Consider the following 15,310-nt stretch of genomic DNA (forward strand, 5'->3'; position numbering starts at 1 on the left):
TGCACCTAGAGAAGCAAGCACAAGGTCGCCTGGTTACGAACACGGTTACGATGAAGATTGACTCGTCTCGGAACAACACATCACTTCAGCTCCCACCCGCCCCGAATCCCCGTTGAAACGACGACCGTGTTGCCTTAAATGTACCCGCAGACACAATTTTAACAGGCCGGCTCGGGGGTTAATCGACAGTACCGTATTAGTAGTGACCACGTGTTGCCTAACGACGAACCAAACTCGACACCGGTGTGCGTCGTTACGTGCCATGGGTGATGCAAATAGTATCCCTGAACTGCTTCCAAACTTTGCACACAAACCCACCCCGAAGCATCGTGGAGCGAACGAAAACGAAATCGGTAGAAATTTGGAGCCGACCAATTTCACAGTCCACCGCCCTTGCCAGTGTTCCGGCAGCAATGGCAACTTGATGGGAGTTGATGGGAGTAAGAAAAACAAGGCCGCACATGGCACATTGGGCGCTCGTTTGTTTGGAAACACGCTGGTACCGAACCACAATCAATCAGAGATCTTGCTAACCGTCGCAGTTCACTTTGAATGAATCAACGCCTCGTACGCCATGCGGTGCACGTTTTGGTGTCGGTTAAAAAGCGGGCGCCCACCGGGGGTGTACAGGTTGGGGTGGTATTTTGTTTTTCGTCCCGTTTGTATTTTTTCCTTTTCGATGGGCTACGCAAAACATGCCGAGCTGCGTTAAACGGGAAGGTTGGTTGGGAGAACGTAAACGGTGTCACCCGGTTGGAGTGCTTTTTGGTAGGTTGGGGTGGTTTGTCATTTTCGGGAGAGCTTTCCAAAGGCGAACCGTGCCGCGTTCGCCTATCGAAGTATGTCATGGGAGAATCGAAGACGCGCGCTATCGAAAATGTTGCTTTGTAATTTCCTATTCGGCAAACGCGTGAAGAAAACGGCGTAACAATTCCTGGGGCGGCAAGGCTGTACTTTTTGGGCTGATAGCAATATCCTAAGCCTTTGAAAACAATCGAGCAATTTATCCCAAATTCAATTTTAATATGCATATAAATGGAAGAAAAATAGTTTGAAAGCATACAAATTATTATTATTATTATTATTATTATATTCACCCCCAAACAATAAGGGAATGGTATTTGTGTTGCCCAAATCGAAGCTAATGGTTCCTTTCCCAAAACAACTCATCATTGTAGCAGCAGTTTCTCCATTTAAAGACGGTTCATTGTTATTACAAAGTAATATAAATTCACTATTTTGTAATTTCATGTCAGCTGCGACAGAGAAGACCTTCACGGCAACGCGTTTAAATAAATGTAGTTCATCGCATGGACGTAGGCAGATTTTACGATGAAGCTTATTGATGTCGAATCCATAATTGCCATTAATATTGTGGATCAAGGCAAGTTGGAAGATTGTTTTAAAAAGTCTCATATCCTTTCATCATTTCGAAGTCAAGTGATGTTTTTTTTTCATTATTTTCTTGCCCATGAATGAAATAAACATTCATAAAAAAAACGGTAATTTGAAGTTGGGATCTATCGATCACGTTCGTTCTTTCTACGGTCCCTGCGGTCCAGCGGCCGTTGTCCGCAAACCAAAAACACGTGATTTGACAAATTGTGATAACCAGTGCAGTGAGCACACCTCACACCGTGCCTTCATTACACGGCCAAGGCACGGCCAATTGAACAATTGATGCGAGCCCCGGAAAGCGCACCAATCAAACGCGAACTCGCGCGTCCGATCTTGGCCTCGAAACCCACGAGCGAACACATCACCACCGTATAAACGCTTTTTTTGTTTGTGCTTCATCTTCTCCTAGAAATGGAGGTCAATCTGTTGCCCAATGTACCCTGTCTTGGCCGGGCAGATTCTCCCTGGTGATTTTTGGGACTCGCCAAAGTTTGCCGAGTACGGTTACCACAGGGTAGGCAGGCAGGCGTCGCGCGGGTTTGGTCTTTTCTTCCACAAAACCTGTTTGTGCCAAAAATGTGTACACACGCTAGCGAGAAAAGGAATGATCAAAAATTCTTCCCACTTTTCATCCTGGTTCTGGATCGCGTATAGGGGTCACTGTCTTTGTTCTGGTAGTGGTGGATCCCTTTTTTGTATCATCCTATATACGATGAAGATAAGGTTTCATCTGCCTCAAGATGCATACGCTTCATCTACACCATTCGATCGCTACTCTCCAAAACACATCACAAGAAGGATAAAAGAAGAAACACGGGTTTGATCTCCTATTTTCACACACAGAACAAGCACTTTTGAACTGACCCATTCGCGAAGCTTGGTATGTTGACAAAACGTTTGGCTTTTCTCGCGCACACAAAACGTCCACACGATCGTTTAAAACGCGATCCGATCGCGACACGGGCAACTGTGCGACTGAACGTTCAGTATCGGCAGCATGGTCCGACCGGGGCTGATGGCGCGTATGGCGTGCGGCAACACTAGCGACGTCATAGTGTGTGAACGATGCCCCGCACCCTCCGGACCGGACGGTCAGTTCGCACGCTATTGCGCGGTGTCGTCCATCGGGCCAAACGCTAAGCCCACATTCACCTACGGTTACGGCTTTACCTAAAGGGTACGAATTCGACGCCACTGTCTAACTACTGATGAAAGGCAACCGAGGCACCGGAACATTTGCTTCTTGCTACCTTTTTTTCTTGTTTTTGGTGGCTTATTACTTTGATGAAGTGAAATTAGCCGATCGGTAATGTACCGGCGACATTGTAACGACTCGGCCAGATGCCTTCTTCTGCTTCAAGCCGGTGGCTTTGTTGCGTTGCCTACAACGCTGGGAATTGATTTCACGCACTTTTCTCAACGTCTTTACCAACGGGGAGTTGTAGGAGAGAGGGTGGTGGTAAACTTGACCTCTTGAGATGCGCTGATAGATTGTTTTCATTACAACACGTGCACGGAGGTGAACAATGGCACGACCGATATTTGATAAATTGTTTTAGCCATTCTCATCGGATGCCGAAGAATCCGTTGCATCGAGATGCTTTAAATCATTTTTGCATATATGGCCACTTGGGCAGTACTTGTTTGCTGATACTTGACTAATGTGGGCTTGATTTGGCCCAAAGGTGAAGTACTGGACACTTGCCCACCGTACTCTAGCGGCAGTAGGGACACGAAACAAAACCCACAATTTCTAAGCTAATCATTACAACGGCGGGCTCATATTTCCTTCCCGTACGGTGCTGTAACCGTCACCCAAACACCCCAGGATAACAGGTCATGAGGGGGGGGGGGGGGGGGGGGGGGGGGGGGGGGGGGGGGGGGGAGGAGGTGAATGTAATCACTTGCACTTTCTTCACATCAATCTCATCGGCAACGTCGGGTGGCGGTCGGTAATCGGCGTAACAACCACGTGCTCGAGATCCCGCGTGTCGGTGTAATTACAAGTGGCAAAGCCCGGTTCAACCGCTTGCTGGCGGAGTGAATGCTCCACCGGCAAAACGGCAAACCTTACTGCTAACTTACACTGCTTCGAGTACTTCCAATACATTCCACTAGCGATTACGTCTAACAGGTTCGGGTTCGTGTTTCCCTCGCCGGATGGCGTCTCGCGGCGCACACGGAACGATGACGAAACATTACACGGGTGACATGAGCACGATATTTAGTCCCCCCCTTCACCGGCACCATGATTACTTCCCCTCTAGTTGTGCCTTGGCGCATTCGGAAGTGCGCCACAGGAACGGGCGGGCAAAAGGAAACTAAACGAGATGCAAAAGAAAGGTATACCAGAAACCCTCGCCTGCCATACCCGTAACCGATACCGTGCGTGGCGCGGCTAAACCAGTTGGCCTAATGCAGGCGCCAGCTCCAGCGGAATCACTGATGAAGTTAGTAGATCGATCGAATCGCACGAGTGTAAGCTATTTTTAACCACGTGCAGCAGCCACATACGAGCCTTTGCCGAGTTGCACCACCTCTGTACCACTCACCTTTCCGTGCCGTCCTCCGTTTTATACGCGCTCGAGTAAAATCCGACGATCTGCTCGTCCAGCCGGCCACTGAATTCGATCGTCAGCTCGGAGATGTATTTCTCCTGCAGCGGTTTGTTGAGGTTAAGCTTCAGGAAGTTCAGCTTCTCGTCGTAGGCTTGATTCTGTAAGAGCAAGCAAATGCGATCTCAATCGATCATAACGAATGCTTTGATCACAACGAATTATTTGTACTCACGATGTAAGTGAAACTCGAATCGTTCAAACATCTAATCGTAATCCGCCCAATATCGAGCAGATAGCTGTGGAGAACGATCTGATCGGTGGTTCGTTCCGTCAGGATGGTGATCGTGGTGCGCCCTGTGAAGCTGCCCTGCTCCATATCCGGATGGAGTAGTAGATCGTAGTGCAGAGGAATGTTATCCACCGGCAGGCGATAGTTGACGTTTGTTTCCGGATCAACGACGGTAGTGGTTTCAAGCGTTGTCGAAGCCTCCGTCGTGGTTATCGGTGATGTATCCATCGATATAACCGTAGTAGTACTACCATCCTGTACGGTGGTATCCGTGACCGTGGAGTCAGCAGGACTAGTTGTTTCGTCCGGGATCGTTGTCGTTTGGGCCGATTCCAATTGCTCGAGTGTCGCCTGGCACTCATCTAGGTCCGACGAGTTGTTGTTGTTCGAGACGGCCAGTGCGATTGTCGTGATGACCATCGCGAACAGGGCTACTGAGAGGAACGTCGCCACCTTGTTGCGCAGCACCCAGTCTGTTGGGGTTGGACGATTTTGGGAGGGAGGTGTACATTAGAACTACTTCATTTTAAGAAGGTGTTCAAAGAACCCAATTCGTTTGATATAAATCTTTCGGCAATATCACCTGCTTTAAGATGCAAATCAAATGATTGAAATTTAAATTTCTATAAACGGTATTTTTATGCTTTCCAAAATAACGCCTTTATCACTAATGCTATACCATTCGCAATCGATCTCTTACGATCTCTCAAAACAACTTGGAACCCGGCAGCTTCAGTCGATTTTTTTTTGTAAACATCATCGCTACATCGTTCCTCTCGCCTATCATGTCTTATCATGGGGCTGAAAACCAATATCATTTACGAAGGCTTCCAATTGTTTCGAGCTCCAGTTGATAGTTATGGCAAAGCCCTTTGTGCTTCCAAAACAAACCCCAATGCTCGTACATCAACCATGCGATAAGATTGAACACCAATAGCCTCGTTGAAATTTTTGATAAGAATTTTCGTCGTTTCCATCCATCGTAGGTAAATCCGAAGCACCTGTCCCGATGGCAAGTACATCTTTTTCCCATTGCAGGAATGTTACACAATAAGTTAATCGGGTAAAATGCGAACACAAACTACCACTTTGATTTTGTTTAGAAAGCTCAGATTTAACCACCGACTTAGCTTGAAGTATCCAGTAAGCTTTACCTTTCGACTGCTGCACGATTTGATTGACCATGTTTATTATCGCACTCCAGAAAACTGGTTCACTAACCGAGCTGTAAATGAGTACACGAAGTTCTTTTCTTTTTTCACCAGGCGTACGTTATCTCGCCGGCATTGAACGTAGACATACTACAGAAACTAAAAGATTCTCCAATTGGACCGCCTCAGGCGGCCGCTGCTGGCAAACTGAATCGTTATACGGGCAAACACTTCTAATTGATGGTAACACCGTATGTCGAACACTAGCATTACCCTCCCCCAAGTCGTTTGTTGCCCACCAAAAACCCCCAACGTCCGTCACTTCAGATAAGCCGTCTTAATTTCGAACATTCAATAATGTGGGCCGAAAGATAACAGTGAACCGATAGGTGATTTGAGTGTCCATCGTCCGTAAAGATTTGAGTGTGTCATTGGACGTATTACGTCGGTAAGCCAAGGCAAGATAAAACCTCCGCAGCCAGATATGCTTCTACCGTAAACCAATAAAACTTTCCATCGCGTGAAGTAGACTGTGCTTTTCAAATTCTTTAGAGAACGACGGTCGTAAATACTTTCGTGAAGCTGATCCTTTCGTCATCCAACACATACACCAAGTTCTAGAAAATGTTATTCAAGTCAAGTGCTGGTGTGAAAACTTTTCCACATGGAAAACATGCCCTTCACAACAAGATCTGGTAATTTTCATCCTTCACGTGGAGCAACGAAAATTCCGCAGCTTTGCAATCATTCTTTTCCATCTTAAGTTATCTTCAAGTGTGGCAAATAGTCATTCATTTGGTTGATACGCATATATTAAGATAAACTAACTTGTTTTTGCCGTGTGACCACGTGCTCTACGCTCGAATTATCTGATTTTTAGAGGAAGATGTAGGTTAGCTACGTGACACGGCCTTCCCTCCCAAGTACCGGGTATGTCGAATGTGACTCAACTAAGACGGTTTACAGTACAGTGTGATACTATCATTGATGGCCAAAAACAGTGATAACGGATTTGTTTTAAAGCGCTTTGTTCTTTTTATTCTATAATTATTAGTTCATAAAAACAGCTCGATTACTCCTAGAATTGCTTGCGTGTCTGTGTGTGTTTTTCTGTGTGTTTGTGTGTGATTGTGTGTCTCTAATATCTCCGAGTATGCAATGCATACCAACTCAAACGTACGAAAGATTCGTTGGCGTGCAATGAATTATCTTAAAGCTTTCTCTTACCGAACAATTGAAAGGCGTTGCGTTGGAGTGAACGGAAAAATCCGCGTACGAGATTAAATATGTCACTGACCTACGTCAACTTACTTGGCAATAATGCAATGTTCTGTGCGTTTAAAGAAAGGTATTCTAGAGGGGAGGAAAATATCGAAAATGTCACTAATTTTTTCTCCCCTATCGTTTTTTTTTTGTTTTGCAATAAAGCCTTTGGTTCGTCGAAGGATACGAGATTAATATCGACAAAAACAGATTGCACCGATTTCTAATGCAGAATAGATTTGCTTTGGATATCTATTTTTTTTTCCTTGAGAAAAGTATAATATGATTAAATACGCGAATAATATCAATAAGTAGCCCGCACTAAAGATACCGTCTTTATACTCCTTTCAATGGTTGTGCTAAATAATACCCATTCAATAAACAATAATCGAGTAATAGAGATTTGACCTTCTAAAAGAGTTTGTCTTTTTAAGAGTGAAGCATTGCCCTAAACATAGCCTTTAGCTTATCTTACTAGAAATCTTGCTACAGTTTTGTAAAAGTTTCAACTGCGCTAGCGAATAATAATAGCCCTTGGAACAAACGGGTAGAGGTGTTTGTGTACTTTTAGTTTTTTTTTTCTTTTATAGAACGTAATTGCGTAGTTTGAAGAAATTTGCGTTTGTTGTATGAAAGGTTAGTTCGTTTTTATAATATCAAAATCGGGAAGAGAGACAAAGAGATACGCGGATCGCATCGAATATGGGTAGTACGTGATATTCAACGTAGTAGGCACGCTGATTGGTAAAAGATTTCCGCCTAGAAAGTGTAGCTGTTGACGGCGGCCACCGAGGGGACGACGTGTGCCCAGGACGGTACACGCGCTAGCAGTCGATTGAATACCGGTGTGTGCTCCTTGCGGTACTCCCAGTGCGTGGTGGTGACCAGAAGGTCAACCAAGGGACCGTCGTATTTTTTTAGCTCGTGCTGGTGGAAAGGGGGGTTGGAAAATGGTGGTTTCATTTCTGTGCGTACACATTTGAATCCCCTGGTGCATTAAACTTACCCTAATGTCCAACGTTATGTTCATCGGTTCACTCTCGACGCCGGCAGTCAGTAGCACAAAGTGTCCCCGCTGACCGTTGAATTCGATCGGTGCCGGGAGCTCCTGGAGCAGACTCCAGTTCATTACGGTTGCGCCCGCCTTCGGGCCGATGACGAGTGAACACTGGAAGCTTCCTTTCAGCACCAAGTGCAGCCGGTGTTCGTGTTCGTTCAGCTGTTCTTTTTCCCGCAACGAAACGGTGACCATCTGCCGTACGACTGGTGCGGGTCCCGGAAGCCAATAGTTTCTAGTGCAAGTAAGTAAAATAAATTAATTCAATAAAGACGGTAACATTGCATGATGATGTAGACAGAAATGCTTACTCAAACAAAACTTGATGCCAGATCGAGTAGAACGGTATGGCGCAGAACAGCTCCTTCTCGCAGGCGGCAATCTCACGCATCGGCGTTACTGCGTCCGGCATTGCGATACCCTCGATCGTCTTCTTCGCGTTCCGATCTAGCTCCTGCAGCAGGAAACCCGAGTCCGTGTACCGCTCGCCCCCATTGTAGTCGTAGAACGTGCGCAAAGTGTGGGTGATATAGTGGCGTTGTACGGCCGGTGCCTTGAACGCGTCGTCCCGATACGGGAACCCGACGTGCGTCGATGAGGCCAACACCATTGCGATCACCGTTATGGCCACCAGCTCACCGATTAGCTTGTCGGTTTTCTTGAGCAGAAACAGCAGCGGCGTCAGGTAGCTGCAGCTGAAGAGCGTGGCAAAGCTGGCCATCGCACCGATGATGACGTCCGGGTTGATGGACGAGCCGATGCGACCGGTAATCGGGACGAACATATTCATCAAAATATGATAGAACTGGGTGCTCCAGGCCAGTGCCATAATTTGGAAGAGCACGTGCAGTAGCAGCCACTTGTGGACCGTGTTCTGCAGGCCAAACATTGAGATGAGTATGCTCGAGCCGAGCGAGCAGAGGATCAGGACCATGAAGATGTACGCTAGCCGGTACCCGGTGAAAGTGATACCGAGCGTTATCATGCCCCAAAAAAGATTCACTCCGTTCAACCGGGCTTGTACTTTAAGGGCCAAGCTCAGAGGTGTCTATAAGTAGAAAACAAAATTTTAGACATTATATTATTCGGTGAACTCTGTAAATCTTACCGTTTTATTTCCAAACAGCCGATTGCAGAGTAGATGCACCAAACACTGGCACAGAAGAGCCGGGCAGCAATAGATACCCAGGATAAGGTTCGTTGAGGAGTACCACGACATGGGTCGTCCAATTGCATCCAGCTGTACACCGATGAAGAACGACAACACGCCACTCGCACCAGCGCCCAAAAATGTTGCCAAAAATCCAATCATAGTCTCCGAGCGAATCTGCCGACCGTGCGTGCCGCTGGTCGAACGTGCGAGCGACAGGAAGGGGATAATGATGGACAGCAACACCACGCTCAGGTTGATCATCAGACCAACGTCGGCCGAGTAGGACACGAAGAAAAGTCCAAGGAAATCGAAAAACACCATATAACCCTGCCCGTACCGCTCCGTACTGCCCAGTTCCTCGCCATTTGCGATGGTTTTCGTGAGGGCGAGAATGTTGTCCCCAGTACGCTGCAGCACCTGGAGCGGGATATACTCGATCGAATCGTACCGCGTGTGGTACCGGTACCCGTTTGCCGTGTGGGCAAAGTCCATCCCAGGGATACGACCGACATCGCGAAACACACGAAAGTCCGTATCGGAGGGAATGACACCGGACTGGAAGATTTCTTCAGCCGCCGCTTGTGCGTACGGATACGGGACGGCTTTTGCGTACGCCTCAATCAGCCAGGGATGTTTCGGGCCGCTCTGAAACAACATCTCCTTACCGCCCGAACCGGCCGATTCGAGGTTGATGAATGCCCGCACATCCGCCGCCCACGGATGCTTACTAATAAACCCATGTGACGCTTGAAGCGGAGTTTCTTCGGCTCCATTGAAGAGGAAAATGATCGAATACCGATTCACATCCGATTGGCGCGATAGGACGCGAAGGATTTCCAGCATAACCGCACAGCTACCAACGTCATCGCTCGCCCCGGGCGATCCGGCAACGGAATCAAAGTGGCAGTTCAACAGAAGCGCATGCCGGGTGCTGCTTTCACTCCGTCCGACCAGCTTTACGACCACGTTCTGCACGTTACGATACACGTTGGCGGCCGATTTGTTCATGTACACCCCGACGTACCCGCCGGACACGATCTGGTTCTGCACGACGAGCTGCTGGTTGCGATTTTTCAGCTGATCAATGTAAGAGATCTCGCGGTTCAGGAAGTCCACGGCCAGCACCTCGTTGTTGTAGGTGCCGGTCGGTTTCGGTCCAAAGTCGTTCAGGATCTTTAGATCCTTCCAGGCACGCTCGGCAATGAATGCATTCGGAAAGTTGGTCAAGTGGGCATTGCGTAGCCCATCGGGCAGGTGCGAGTTGGCGTAGTTGGTGATGTTGCCCACAACCAAAACGATAAAGATGCCACCGATGCCCCACCAGGAGGATATGCTGTGTACGCTTTTCGCTTTGGAGTAATCTACGTGAAGTTAAAAAAAAATAAAATCTTTAAAATGATTCAATTGCATTTACAATGATAGAACTAAGAAAAAGATGATAGAACTAAGAGGGAATTGTTAGAAAACTATTACAGGAATGAAATGGAATTTTTCAATCCTTCCTATTCAATCTTTAATTTTGCAAACAGTTTTTCTCCCTACGGAAGCCAATTACTTACCAATATCCGGATCGAGTACCTTTACTCTTGGATTTTTCTGTTTCGACTGTCCACCGGGCTGCCAGGTATCCGGCAACACAAACCGGCATATAGTGTTATCATGTTTAGAACGTGAGTACGAGCGACACAATTCAAAGTAGAGGAAAAGAGCAAACAAACAAGAATTAATAAATCATGCCACCACACGAGAATGTATGAAAACTTTATCGATATCCTGGTAACGAGTGGCACACCGGCAACCCCGGATACCGGTAGAATATTTATGTAATCCTTCGGGCCCTTTTCCCCAACGTGCCCCAAATAGGCCCTACTCACCTGATACATCGTCTCGCGTTGTATTATTGATTGGTTTCGTTCGTCCTAAAGGTCCGGGCTGCCACTTCGTTGCTGATGGTGTACAATAAGCACAAGGATTGTGACTTCTTTATATAAAATCTTGCGGCGCAAATTGCTTTTTGACTCGTCCGAATTAGTTGATAACCATTGGCCTACATAGCTACCCCAACGTTTGGGTGTTACGAAAGATTAAACTTTTGCGGGACCGATTGGGGTCACTAACCTCAATGGATGTCTGCCTAGAGAAGTCCTAACAACAAAGAACAAACAATAGAACCGGCAATTGCACTTTGATTTATCGCACGTTAAGCTTCATTAACTGATATTCTTTTATTTCCTTACTGCACCCCCTAACGATGCATATTTTATCTAACTCTGGCCATTGCAAACTGCAGCCAACAAAGCAGACGAACGAAAAGCTTATCGCAAGCTGAAGTGGACTGCATCAGATTCTGTTATTTGTGTTATCGCTATTTGTGGAGCAAACAGACCGCATCGATAGCAAACGCCGGTACAACTAGCAACGAAATTGGAAATTTTTTCCACCAAAACAATCCATGCTCCCGTTCGGGTCAACACTGCGCCTCTGACACGTGAAAATTATGCGGAAAATCTTCGGACACAACAAATGCCAGCGAAGAACAAGATTTTTTTCGGTTGTTTTGGTTCTTCTTTTACTTTTCCTTTTACTTTTCCGACACCGGCTGACGCAACGTCAACACTAGCGTTGGGTCAATCGGGATTGGGAGGACTCGTTCCTATCGTACTGTGCAGTATCGTGATGTATAGATATATTGAGAAGAAGGTTGTTTTAGTTGTGATAATTTTCGTATTATTCAATGAACTCAAAAAATAATAAAAATAATCGGCTAGTTGAATGTGCACGCAACATATAAGCGATTGGGACTCGGGTTCGTAGATCCGGATCTCGGTGTGATTTTGATTTGAATGATTCGAATCCCATCTGGTGTTTGATTATCCCACCACTAGTCATCACGGGGAAATGTCATTTTATGCCATAAAATTTTATAGCAATGTACCGCAAAACGTGATCAATTTAAATAAGACTTTCTGATTCCATGGAATACGCATAAACGTGTTGTCTAGTTTTTCGGTGAACAGGGCTGATAGAATTAAAAACTGTACTTTAATTTTTAAATCTTAATGTAAAATTTGGTTTAAATTCAGATCAGTTCATTTACCGAAAGACAGATATAGAAAGACAGATAACTTTAGTAGTCTCTCTTTTTCTCATAGAGTTGATTATCTTAGAAACTAGAAACTATGGAAATCTATTTTCGTTAACAAATGTGTTTTTTCAGCAAAGAATCTTTCGTTTTTTCGGTGTTTTACAAAGTCGAAAGAGTAAAACGTTGAAACTCAAAAACGAAATTTCAGGCCAAAGTTTCTCTGTCTCTACTTCACGCTTCGCTGCGTATGGATGCTCTTTCCTTTTCTGCCTTCCCAGCTTGCGGTATATTACCACGTGTGTAGACGTGTGGTCTCCATCATACGCATCGCCATCTCCGGGTGGCACGTGCAGAACGGTCCGAGTTGCAGATTCCTTCAGTTCGATTTTGTTGCTCCGTGAAGTAACATCATCGGTTAGCCTTCGACTTGACCTGTGACTCTCTGGTAGTGGTTCTGCTTCCTCCTGTGTGTCCTGCTCCTTTCTGTGATCGTTTCGAACACGGTGCCGCTTATCACGTACATGCAAAAACACCCATACAAACAGACTCTAAGGGCGGCGGCGTTGGCGAAAGGATCGTTTTCCGGTCTGTTTTGCTGTCGGGTGGTGAAGAAGTTAGTGATATTCTTTTTTCTTGTGTTGTGATTCGTCCTTAACTCCCTTTCATTCGTTTTTCTATTGTAAACGCCCGTAAGGTGGTACCTTCCGAGGCAGTTATCCCCTTCACATCCCATAGGACCGCGGCGGCAATGCCGCAGATAGGCAGTTCTCACGTATCCGCCGGTGACGAATTTCTACTTCGAGGGATCAGGCAGAGTCATATTAGTTTCTTTTCTAAAAAGCACCGCACAAATGGATTTTTAGTCGTTTGCGGACAGTCTGTAAACTGTCTGCCTTATTTCCAGGCGGGGTGTGGTACAAGGGTTTCGATGTTTATCTGTGTATCGGTCGGTCGAGCTTTTTGGGATAACCAGCACCGAACCGACCACAGGTCGATGCCACTGCATGCCTACATAACGTCGGTGTGGAACCCGTTTTTTGCCCTCGTACGATAAGCACGATTCGGCGATGCACTTTCGCGAAAAGGGGTTTCCTTTTTGCCCGGCTGCTGCAATTGACAGAAGCAATTTTATTACTTCTATGTGGTGCTGTAGAAACGTTCCACTGGGAAAATTCGTCCACTAGACTCGCTTTACCTAAATCTTTTCATTTTTTCTTTTATAATACAAAATGACAGTGCAACAGTGAGAAAAAGCACGAGACACAGCAGGCCGGCTATTCCACCCGGCCCTTCAAAGTACACAGCAGATTCCTCTATTCAAAAGAGGAGTGTCAAAATCCGATAGGGCAGGCAAGTAATCATCTCGCAATTATTCATCGGTGCCTTATTGTACAATCAGCAAACGTGAGTGCTCGGTGTATTGGTGTTCTATTATCCGCCCGGTGTGAGGACGAGATGCGTAGGTGATCTGCATGCCACGGATGCTGCGATGGAGCAACCCGGCGACAGGTGCGAAGGGTATCATAGCGTATTTTGGAACGCTGCCTCGCTGTTTGCAAAATCGGTCCTCTCAGACACTATTCCGTTAGTTTCCTATTGTTATCGGCAACTGATAGCTTTCGGTTTTAAAACCTTGCCTTGTATAACTGTTACTTTTTGACCATTAGCGCTGGTTGGTAATGGATTTTGTTTTTCAAATTTTGTCAAAGTTCAACACGAAAATTTCGTCAATATATCAAAAGAGGTTTATTTTAATTTTAAAATACCGTGTACTGCCTAAAGTGGATACAAATTGTTTTCACATTTCTTCTCTATCACTTTTTCCACCATTTTTAAAGTATATAAATAAGCCAAATATTTGAACTTTGAACCACCGGCACCGGGGCATGTAAATAGATTTCGGAACACTTTTCCTCCGAACGTGTGTCGCAACGTGATATAAAAATGGCTATACCTTCATCACAAACACCTTTAAAAGCACGTTTCCGATGGTGGGCATCATCATTCTGGAGTACCGTATTCGCTGTGTCCCATATCCCCTTCCAGTCGTTAGCCTCGTGCAGTTCCAGCAAGCTCTAGTGGGAAGTTTATTAAATGTGGCATTTGCAAGAGTGCCTCTTTTACTTGCATGATGGTAGTAGGAAGCGCTTGGAAGCTGGTATTCGTATCCCTAGCCATTGCCTTCCAGCTTAAAGTTAGGTTGCCAAAGTGCACAAGTTCCAGTCTTTCTCTCTTTCTCTCTCTTTTCTCTCTCTCTCTCTCTCTCTCTATCTCTCGCTCTCTCGCTCTCGAACAACTATCTGTCGCAGCCGACCACTATCGAACGAAAACGAGACATGGTACGAGTGTTGTGTGGCCAAACCGTACCAGCGTATCCTTTTAGTCCACCGTCCTGCCACGTTCTTCGCAGTATAGTTTGGTGTGGCACGGAACACGGACCGTTCTTGAACAGGAGACTTGTGTATAGTAGTTTCAAAATGTGAGATTCGGCTTCAATGTTGAATGCACTCTATTGCGCTGCCTCTCTGAATATAATTTATTTAACTGTTTTATTGGTTTCGATTTCATCTCAATTCAAACTGAATAGCCTTAAATGTTGAACCGTTTTTTTTCGTTTTTTCCTCTTATATTTTTGTATTTCATTGGAAGCCTTTAGTCATTTGATGGTCGCTTTTTTTCTTATTGTTTAACATGATGTTCTGTTCTTCTAGCCAGTGAAAAGAAGTAAAAAGTGTTATTCATTTACCCGCACCGGTTCGCATCATTGGCATCAACTTCGGAGGTGATGGACGAATTAGAAAACCAAAAGAAACATTAAAATAAAGTCTGCACGGGTTGGCGAACAAGAAGAAGGCGAGAAACTTGCAGCCGAACCAAATTCTAAGTATTTTCTTCCAATGTTACGAACATCTGCCATCCACCTCGAGATTTCAAAAGCGAAAAAGAAGCATTCTGTGTGAAGAACGGTTGTGTCCTGTGCGGTCTGGATAACCGGGCGCTGGTGTATTTCGCGCAGTGCGTGTGCATATCCGTGTGTTGTGTGCGTGTGTCTGTATTCGGTTGTGTAGTGCCGGAAATCGGTATACTTCGAGCGGCCCTTGGAGTAGCTCCTCGTGTGTCCCGTGGAACCACCGTTGCAAGCCAGCAAGTAAAGCATATGACCAACGAAGGATACAAAGGGCAGAATGAAATGAAGCAACAGCAGTGAGATGTCGGAAAAAATGTTGAACCAAACCGAGGGAAAAGTTTTGCAATAACGCTAGTGGAGAGCAGTGGAAACAATCGTACCCTGTACGAACTATACATAGCAGGAGGCTGGGGAGTGTGACTTCCATGGTGATTGCGCTTTACTTTTC

General features: G+C 45.8%; 1 protein-coding gene across 1 annotated transcript; it reads right to left on the reverse strand.

Annotated features, from left to right (window-relative positions):
- Positions 1-6,850: 6,850 nt before the first annotated feature.
- LOC131286713 (endoplasmic reticulum metallopeptidase 1-like) lies at positions 6,851-10,842 on the reverse strand. Its single transcript, XM_058315702.1, has 6 exons — positions 10,744-10,842; positions 10,429-10,486; positions 8,825-10,230; positions 8,028-8,764; positions 7,666-7,951; positions 6,851-7,586 (listed from the first exon to the last, which is right to left on the reverse strand). The coding sequence occupies exons 1-6, from the start codon at positions 10,750-10,752 to the stop codon at positions 7,419-7,421; spliced, it is 2,664 nt and encodes an 887-aa protein (XP_058171685.1). The 5' UTR covers positions 10,753-10,842; the 3' UTR covers positions 6,851-7,418.
- Between the last annotated feature and the right edge of the window lie 4,468 nt (positions 10,843-15,310).

Source organism: Anopheles ziemanni, chromosome 3 (genome assembly GCF_943734765.1).
Source record: "Anopheles ziemanni chromosome 3, idAnoZiCoDA_A2_x.2, whole genome shotgun sequence".
NCBI classification, from domain to species: domain Eukaryota; kingdom Metazoa; phylum Arthropoda; class Insecta; order Diptera; family Culicidae; genus Anopheles; species Anopheles ziemanni.